The sequence below is a fragment of the Mercenaria mercenaria genome, chromosome 1 (assembly GCF_021730395.1).
Source record: "Mercenaria mercenaria strain notata chromosome 1, MADL_Memer_1, whole genome shotgun sequence".
Classification (NCBI taxonomy): domain Eukaryota; kingdom Metazoa; phylum Mollusca; class Bivalvia; order Venerida; family Veneridae; genus Mercenaria; species Mercenaria mercenaria.
Genome location: NC_069361.1, coordinates 102,478,291 through 102,488,457, shown reverse-complemented (window position 1 = coordinate 102,488,457; position 10,167 = coordinate 102,478,291). Strand labels below are relative to the sequence as shown.

The window sequence follows — 10,167 nt, the reverse complement described above, 5'->3', positions numbered from 1 at the left end:
AGTTTGGATTTTGGAGAAATTTTGAATGATAACGATGTGCCTTATGTTTGTGAAGAAATTATTTCTGAACCTTCTGCAAATGTTTTATCAGGACGTCGAATTGTTGAATTAAATCATATTGCCAACCAACTGGAAATGTGCAAAAACTGTCCTCATGAACTGAAATTATCAAACACAACAACTGAAGTCAGATACGGTTTTGGTTCTATTTTGACGGTGATGTGTCACAACTGTGGAACGCCAAATAAAATAGATACAAATAAGAGGCATCGCCACGAGAGCAGCCAGCGAGGTCCCAAGACTTTTGTGGTCAATACTAAGGCTGTTATAGGTAATTATGAGAAAAGAGTGATACTAATATATTGGGTAGTCCTTTAAACAGATAAATAAGACCTGACATAACATGTTTTTACATTTTGATGTCTACCGGTTATGTCAGTTACAATGCAAATTGAAAATGCAATGTAAAATAATAGAATAATGAATGTTTGAAATAAAGCATGTACGCGTCTAATATTTTGGATTAATATATTGGGGTGTGCACACATCCGAAGGGGAAGTAGTATTAATTGTCCAGGTGTTTGTACTTTTTTCATTAAATAGCCACTTCCTATGTTTTGATAGAAATAACCACTTCCTATTTTCTTTTGCAATACAGGGGTATACATCAGTACAAAAATTCTAGGCTTAATAAAAAAAAAATGATACACTTTTAAACTTCTGTTTCTCAACAATTAGTAAAAGTTGAGGTGTGACAAATATCACAAGATTCGGTACTTTACTGACTGAGCTATGAAACCAAATGTTGTTTACCTAACATTGAATCAGCATCTTTACACCTGAATCTGGGTACATTTTACTGGTAACTAAATCAAGGTTTTCCCACTATCTAATATGTACATACTGTGACAATTAACATAATTTTTATATAAATAGTAAAATCAAAAAGCACAAATGTCAATGAATGTCAAAACTTTTAATGGTTATTTGCAGGGACAAGAAAATGTAAGAAGGTAATCGCAGGTAAAAAAAAACGGGTGTAGCTAGGCATGTAACACTATAAATTTGCATTTTCTCACTTGTAGCGTAGTAAATGCACATCTTTCCTATCCCTTGTTTTTCCATAGTTTTCACTAGCTCCTTCTTTTGAGTTCTTTTCGTCATTTGTATGTTTCCAGACCCAGATCAACCATCATACTAGTTTAGAGTGTTGCATACTAGTTAATATTGTTGGCTTCTCCGGGTCTGCACTGTTAGCTGCCCAGTTCATGTTTTAGCTTCTAGCATCCAAGCATGAAGAACTGACCTCATGGCAAAGGTCAAATATTATTCAGCATGGTAAAGGTTAAATTTATCTTCTCCACAATTGTATTTAACGTAAGGCCTAAAAAAATTCTTTGTTTCCGGTAACATGCTAAAAATATCAGGGTAGGTAGGTCTATTTTTTTTTTTGGAAATTGAGCCGTGCCATGAGAAAACCAGCATAGTGGGTTTGCGACCAGCATGGATCCATACCAGCCTGCACATCCGCGCAGTCTGGCCAGGATCCATACTGTTCGCTTTCAAAGCCTATTGTCATTATAGAAACCGTTAGCGAACAGCATGGATCCTGACCAGACTGCACGGATGCGCAGGCTGGTCTGGATCCATGCTGATCGCAAACCCACTATGTTGATTTTCTCATGGCACGACTCAATCATTTTTATTAAGGGAAACTTTTCGGAAAGTATTTTTGTGTCAAAAAGTGAATACAAATAAGGGGGTTATGCTTTTAGAGCATCAGTAAGTTGATTTCTAACATCACTGGCCATGTTAAAGCATAAAAAGTTCAATTTTTCATTTTTGAGTTAAAAAAAAGTTGAGAAAAAATATTCTCCAAGGCCATAAAAACATTAAGGGTTGGGCCAAAAATTTAGGGTATGTCGGGATACCGGAAACAAACATTTTTTTACACCTAAGTATACACTTTTGTCTACGTAATTCATATTGAAGTTTTGCATGCAAATCTGTCTTAGTACTAGGACTCTTTGATTGACACTACAAAGCATACAATTTCTGTCATTATGGGTGGACGGATAGCTCAGTGGTTTGCACACTGGCCTTCCAATCCTGAGGTCGGGGTTCAATCCCCGGCAGCTACTCGGGAATTTTCAGAAACGCTTTTCAGTGTTTCCCACCCAACTAGGTGTACTGGTCAGGAACCCAGGCAATCCTTGCGTGTATCAGTGCTATACACTGGGCACGTTAAAGAACCAGGCTGTCTATTCGAAACGAGCTAGGCTAAGTTAGCCGGATAAGCCTGTATCTGATTTCTGATCTCTCTGTCGTGGGGGCTTTGTCTCACTCTGTCCCTCTGGTCAGATCGCTCTGTGTCTGTACTAGTAGAGGATGAATTATGCGCCCTGTGTGGCTGCATTTGAACTATGTAAAGCGCCTTTGGCGCTATATAAATCTGGTATAATTTAATGTACAACGCCGGTGAATATATTATGTGTAAAATTAGGCGTTTAATCAAATAAAGCAGTTTCAGTTTCATTATAAGTACTCGTAAATCACAGTAGGTTTTATAATTTTGACCTTTTCTTTGATACAGTTGTAACAGTAATATTTTAAAATGAATTTTATCGACAACCCTTTGTTGAGCAGGTTGTTATTAGACAGCTTTTGTTACGTCTGTTTTAATAAGCATATTTTTATGTTTGTTTAAGGGATGGTACATTCTTGAATTGGGCTTGCACACATTAGTAACTTTATGAATGAACTGAAGTATTCATCATAGAGCAATGAAGACAGTGGAAAAAAAGGTGAGTCTTGCATATTTGCATGCTGTGTATTTATGTCTGAAGATGAAATGTGCAAGATACAAACTGATTATATCAATGTTGCAACCTACCTGGTCAAGTCAGGGAAACTTATTGTTTTTAATGCCACTGGTTTGTATGTGTACGAAGTGGGTGAGTTAAAATACGGTCTTAATCTAACTCTTAAATAACATTTCAGAACAGTCAGGGAAAATAGTTTTACTGAGCAGGATTTCTTGTGCCATCTGGTAGAATCACTTTGTCATGCATCTGGTCATCACTATGATTTTATATACATAAATTATATTTCAGAAATTTGATTTTGTACTTTGGTATGGCAACATCTTTGCAAAGTGGTTGAGTTGTTTATATAATATGTATTTTTGTTTGGTAGTAGAATTTTTTAAGTCATGCGGATAACAGCAAGTTTACATATTAGTAATTATTATTGTTTTCAGGTTGCACCCCATGTGATTTCTGTTGCCAGGTCATCTTGCAGAAGGGCTATACTCTCAGAAAAAAAATGACAAAACAGAAAATGAGGTAAGTGCAAAATATGTATTGTAATTTCTGTCATAAATGTCTTCGAAAAATCCTACGGATGTCAATATGAAGACCCAGCAGGAAATGCCACGCACAAACAATGACAAAGCGCACAGGTGACACTCAGCCAGAGTAAAAAAAAACATGTCTTTTCCACTCCAATGAGAAGTTAATATAATTTGGATGGGTGACATGTTGAAAATAGTAAATAAATGGTGTAGTTAGTGAAAGCATAAAATGAAAATATATTATCCTAGAGGTATTATAGATGAAGTACTTGGCGATTTCACAGCTGTCACACAGAGCTTCTCATGAGTACTAGTGGAAAATGCAAGAGTTCAAATAATTGGTTCGGCAGTTTAAACCATAAAAGTGTTGAATTTGATAGATCTGTATGGACCATTATCAGCCACCATACAAACCTGCTACCTGATCATTCACCTTGGTTGTGTCAGTTGATCTGGATTTCAAGAAGGGTTTATTTACATGTGCCCAGTGCTATAAATATTAATTGAGCCATGCCATGAGAAAATCAACATAGTGGCTTTGCGACAAGCATGGATCCAGACAAGCAGCGAATCCACAAAGTCTGGTCAAAGCCTATTGCAATTAGAGAAACAGTTAGGGAACAGCATGGATCCTGACCAGACTTCGCGGATGGGCAGGTTGGTCTGGATACATGCTGGTTGCAAGCGCACTATGTTGTTTTTCTCATGGCGCAGCTCAAATGTTTATTAATAGCGATTTGAATTTCAATTTATTTTATGCTTTCAGTGATGATTTGACACATCAAGATGATACGAATGCACTTCATGATATTACGATGGTAATCATGATACAGGTATAATAATGAGCAGATTGTAATTATTTACAAAAATGTAACAAATACAGATTTAGATGGTAATAAAGTTACAGTGCAAAAGTAAAGATTCTAACAATAGATGCCTATTTTTGCTGGTAAATGTGCAATTTAGTAACAGAGTTATAAACCTGAGAAATTGGTCAGGGACCTTGGCACCATCTGAATTGCAGACTCAGGTTTGCCTGTAGACAATAACTGATTTTATACTCTTTGCAAAAACCAGAGGGATCGCAAGATGTGCGTACATTTCCACGGCCATCTATGAACAGGCTCAATCAAACCGAGCCTGCAACATTTTCAATTATGTCGTGTTGGGCGACCTGTGATTTCTACTTTTTAGCTCACCTGAGCAATGCACTGCGTCTGTCAACATTTAGGTTTTTATGCCGTAGAGGCTGTATTTTTTGAAATTAAATTTTGTAATAATGTTTACCTGTATTACATCTAAGCCAAGTTCAAAAAAGGGTCATGTGGGGTCAAAAACTAGGTCAATAGGTCAAATGAAAGAAAAATCTTGTGTATACGATAGAGGCTGTATTACTAATTGATCTGCATGAAATTCGGTCACAGTGATTGCCTTGGTCACATCTAGGACAGGTTCGTATGTAGATCATCTTTGCTCAAAAACTAGGCCACTAGGTCAAATTGAGACCAAATGTTTGGTCCAATTTTTATGAAAACTGGTCAGAATATTTTAGTTCCATGAAATTACTAGGTCCACTAGGTCAAACATATTTACACAGTTATGGTGTGTTTATCAGGTCATCGAGCTAGGGCCATCTTGGCCCTGTTGTTTAAAGTATGATATAAAAATGAAAGTGTCACTCACTTGGAAATAAACTGCCTCCTTAACTAAAATACTAATGTTTGAATATTCAAAGTTATTTGCACAATGGCTCGAAGGGTAGGTTGTTGCAATGGTTGATTGGTCTAAGGCATTTTTGTTTTGCATTGCAAGCCGTGTTTACTAATTTGTTGGGTACAAATCCCATTCAAACTCTAGCAAAGTAGTAATTTCTCGCAAAGACCATTGGCAATTCAGTATACTGAGTATAAGGTTTAACACTGCCGGTGAGATTAAAAAAAAAATTGTCCGTACTGCCTAACTAACAATATTTTCTTGTTCGTACTATTTAGTTTTAGTTTTAGTGTTTTTTAGTAGTCTGTACTTTGTTTTTACAATTTTTCAGACATTGTAACCACTGATGGAGTACATCTTCAAGACCACTCCTACCCAAGATCAGACAAGAAACATGATATCTCTGGACAGTTCAAATATGACATGGGTTGGCAAAAAAGGGGGTCCGGTCGATGCTATGACAGTAAATCAGGTGTAGGGACAGTGATTGGAAACTTTACTGGAAAAATATGTGCCTACGGTATAAGATCAAAATGTTGTAGAAAATGTGATTACCACAGTGTTAAAGGCAATGGAATTCCAGATCATAATTGCTATAGAAATTGGGGAGGAAGCTCAAAGGCTATGGAGCCAGATGTTGGTGGTGAACTAGTCAAAGAAATAGAAAAAGAAAACATAGAAGTTGAGACAATCATTATGGATGATGATTGCACCACAATGTCAAGAATAAGAAAAGAGTTGTCACATAATGTAGTTAAATGGAGTGATCAGAACCATACAGTTAAACATCTTGGCAAAAGTTTGTATGCTTTGCAGAAGAAACACAAAATATTGTCAAGTATGGTGATAAAACATATACAAAAGTGCTTTAATTATGCCTTGGCACAAAACAAAGAAAATGTTTCAAATTTCACTACAGCATTGAAACAGTTGGTACCCCATTTGTTTGGAGATCATGATCTTTGTGGTGATTGGTGTGGTCACAGAAAAAATCCAGATACCTATAAAGGACTACCCTATGGCAAACCATTGTGCGGTGAAACACTTAGATCTGATTTAGATGAAGTAATCAACATATTCATACAAAATGCTGAAAAGATTGCACCTGGGGGTTCCACAAAAGATGTTGAATCCTTCAACAACATGATATCATCCAAAGCACAAAAAAGGACACATTATTCTGGATCAGAAAGTTTGTTCATGAGGACAAGTTGTGCTGTAGCCCAGAAGAACGAAGGGTGCTCTTACGTAAATGAGATTAATTCCCGTTCGGGTTTGTCACCTGGCAGAGCATATCAAAAGCATGCTGAACAAGAGCTGTCTCCATAGGATGACACATGCCCCCGATGGCACTTTGAATGAATAGTTATGGCCGATGTTAGAGTTTAGGACCTTTGACCTACGGAGCTGGGTCTTGCGCGCGACACGTCATCTTACTGTTTATGCGTAGTTATTTTAAAATCCATGCATGAATGAAAAAGATATGGACCGGACACGCCCATCAATGCACTATCATGGAAAATGACCTTTAACGTCTAAGTGTGACCTTGACCTTTGAGCCAAGACCTGGGTCTTGCGTGTGACACGTCGTCTTACTGTGGTACACATTCATGCCAAGTTATTTGAAAATCCATCCATCGATGACAAAGATATGGACCGGACACTCCCATCAATGCACTATCCTTTAAAGTCTAAGTGAGACCTTGACCTTTGAGTTACGGACCTTGGTCTTGCGCGCGACACGTCGTCTTACTGTGGTACACATTCATGCCAAGTTATTTGAAAATCCATCCATCGATGACAAAGATATGGACCGGACATGCCCATCAATGCACTATCCTTTAATGTCTAAATGTGACCTTGACCTTTGAGCTACGAACCTGGGTCTTGCGCGCGGCACGTCGTCTTACTGTGGTACACATTCATGCCAAGTTATTTGAAAATCCATCCATCGATGACAAAGATATGGACCGGACACGCCCATCAATGCACTATCCTTTAATGTCTAAGTGTGACATTGACCTTTGAGCTACGGACCTGGGTCTTGCGCGCGACACGTCGTCTTAATGTGGTACACATTCATGCCAAGTTATTTGAAAATCCATCCATCGATGACAAAGATATGGACCGGACACGCCCATCAATGCACTATCCTTAAATGTCTAAGTGTGACCTTGACCTTTGAGCTACGGACCTGGGTCTTGCGCGCGACACGTCGTCTTACTGTGGCACACATTCATGCCAAGTTATTTGAAAATCCATCCATCAATGACAAAGATATGGACCGGACACGAAAATTGCGGACAGACTGACAGACCGACAGACCGACAGACTGACAGACGGACAGACGGTTCAAAAACTGTATGCCTCCCTTCGGGGGCATAAAAACTGGACCGGATAAGAAAACGCAAAAGTGAAGCTGAGAACAGTGTGGACTTCAAACGAAGAAAAATGGAACGAAAACTACAACAGAGATATGACAATTTGACCAAAGCCGCATTTGAGGGTACAACATATCAGTGTGGTGTGACCATGACACATGTGTCAGTCATTACGGAAATACCTTTTCCAAAGGTTATGCCAACCATGAATAAAATTGAGACTAATTTTTTTTCTTCTGCCAATAAAATATACTGTGACATTGAAACAACCTCACTACACAAGGATGAAGATATTTTACAGATTGCTGCTACTAGTGAAACAGAGTCATGTGATTTATACATACTACCGTCAAAGTCAATTTCACCGGCTTCGTCCGACATAACAGGGCTGACAGTAATCGGCAAAAACATGTTTTACCGAGGCCGAAAGGTTGATACCCATTCACTCAAAGATGCCATTCTCTTGTTTGTAAAATTTCTTGAAAGTCATCAACCTTGTGTTCTCATAGGTCATAACTTCCACACATTTGATTTTCCAAGAATTATTAGAGCATTTGAGCTGACCAGTATGACTGATCATCTGTGTAAAAACACCCTGGGAGCGGTTGATACTTTGCCTCTGTTCAAAAAAGCTCATCCAGGTCTTGAAAAATATTCACAGGAACATTTGGTTGGTCTGTTTGTGAAACAGACTTACTCTGCTCACAATGCTCTCAGTGATGTTAAAAGTTTACAGAAATTGTATACTACTGTAGGTGTGTCTAATCAGCAAATGTCTTAGCATAGTTGTTCGCTAAATTAATTTAGACACACTTACAGTAGTACACAATTTCTGTAAACTTTTAACATCACTGAGAGCATTGTGAGCAGAGTAAGTCTGTTTCACAAACAGACATTAATTTCATAGTATATTTCATGTTAGGGAATTTTTGATCATGTTGTTCTGGAGAGGTAAATTTGATACTATATTTCAGCTGAGGGAAATTTTTATGATGTTGTTATAGATATATTTGCTTAAGAGATGGCTGCTCTGAGAGGTAGTACTGTAAAAAAGATCAACAAAGCAAATGAGAGTACATAAAATTGTCAAAGATTTTGATTCAGTTATGACCCTTTTTTCTGATTACCGGTAGAAACTGATTATGTTTTCGTACCAGTCCATACTTACTTCTTTTTTGCCACAGCTGTTAGACATATGACTTTGAAACTTAAAAACACTTGTTAACTATCTTTTACTATTGATCTGTCGACAAAACATTATTCTGTTAAGGATTTTTTTCCGAACATATACTCTTTTTTGACATAGAAATTGATTTCATTTTTCGTAGCAATCTGCGTTCCATAAATGCGATTTTCCAAGAATTATTAGAGCATTTGAGCTGACCAGTATGACTGATCATCTGTGTACAAACATCCTGGGAGCGGTTGATACTTTGCCTCTGTTCAAAAAAGCTCATCCAGGTCTTGAAAAATATTCACAGGAACATTTGGTTGGTCTGTTTGTGAAACAGACTTACTCTGCTCACAATGCTCTCAGTGATGTTAAAAGTTTACAGAAATTGTGTACTACTGTAGGTGTGTCTAATCAGCAAATGTCTGAGCATAGTTGTTCGCTAAATTCTGCCCTTGATATATTTAGGTACAAAAAGGAAAATCAGCAGAATATTGCCACCCTAGTTGAGTTAAAAGAAAACAAAGTTTTATCAAAAGGTTTGGCTGACAGAATTGGGGGAAGTGGATTATGCTTAGCCCACCTGAAATTGGCAGTTCAGCGCTCCAAACTAACAGGACTGTCTAATTTGCTTTGTGAACCTTTTCATGGCAAACCTAGAGTTACCAAAAATACAAAAATTATAGAAAAATTGTACAACTATCTGAAAGAACAGTAAAATCAAAATGTGTGAACAGTGCAACCTATGTAAAGCAGCACCCTTTGGGAGATACAAATATTGACTGTAATGTAGACTTTCTTGTTCTAGAGACATTAATTTGATAGTATATTTCATGTTAGGGAATTTTTGATCATGTTGTTCTGGAGAGGTAAATTTGATACTATATTTCAGCTGAGGGAAATTTTTATGATGTTGTTATAGATATATTTGCTTAAGAGATGGCTGCTCTGAGAGGTTGTACTGTTAAAAAGATCAACAAAGCAAATGAGAGTACATAAAATTGTCAAAGATTTTGATTCAGTTATGACCCTTTTTTCTGATTACCGGTAGAAACTGATTATGTTTTCGTACCAGTCCATACTTACTTCTTTTTTGCCACAGCTGTTAGACATATGACTTTGAAACTTAAAAACACTTGTTAACTATCTTTTACTATTGATCTGTCGACAAAACATTATTCTGTTAAGGATTTTTTTCCGAACATATACTTTTTTTTGACATAGAAATTGATTTCATTTTTCGTAGCAATCTGTGTTCCATAAATGCGCCCCCCCACAGATGTTTAAAGTTCATTTAAGCCAAAGCGAATATGGTGACCTACTAATTTTCTTTTTGTTTTAGATTAGGTAGACATACCCAAATGTATGTGCAGAGTTTGATTTAATTCTATTATGTGAAATTCGATAAAATAGCAGAAATATAAACTTAAGATCCTCAAAAATATTAAAATATACCCCTTGGGTCTGCTGAACAAGTATTTTTTTTTAATCATTTTTTTTTTATTTTTCTGATCATATTTCTACTAGATATAATGTTTTCCATTAGAAAA

The 10,167-nt window shown here is 37.0% G+C and overlaps 3 protein-coding genes across 3 annotated transcripts; all 3 read left to right on the top strand.

Annotated features, from left to right (window-relative positions):
• Nucleotides 1–5,415: 5,415 nt before the first annotated feature.
• On the top strand, nucleotides 5,416–6,394 carry LOC128549640 (uncharacterized). Its single transcript, XM_053526798.1, has one exon. It carries the CDS (start codon nucleotides 5,489–5,491, stop codon nucleotides 6,392–6,394), a length of 906 nt encoding a protein of 301 aa, XP_053382773.1. The 5' UTR covers nucleotides 5,416–5,488.
• A 1,122-nt stretch (nucleotides 6,395–7,516) lies between these two features.
• Nucleotides 7,517–8,227, top strand: LOC123563893 (uncharacterized). The gene has a single exon (XM_045357030.2). It carries the CDS (start codon nucleotides 7,517–7,519, stop codon nucleotides 8,225–8,227), a length of 711 nt encoding a protein of 236 aa, XP_045212965.2.
• Nucleotides 8,228–8,834: 607 nt separating this feature from the next.
• Nucleotides 8,835–9,335, top strand: LOC123563894 (uncharacterized). Its single transcript, XM_045357045.2, has one exon. It carries the CDS (start codon nucleotides 8,835–8,837, stop codon nucleotides 9,333–9,335), a length of 501 nt encoding a protein of 166 aa, XP_045212980.1.
• Nucleotides 9,336–10,167: the final 832 nt, after the last annotated feature.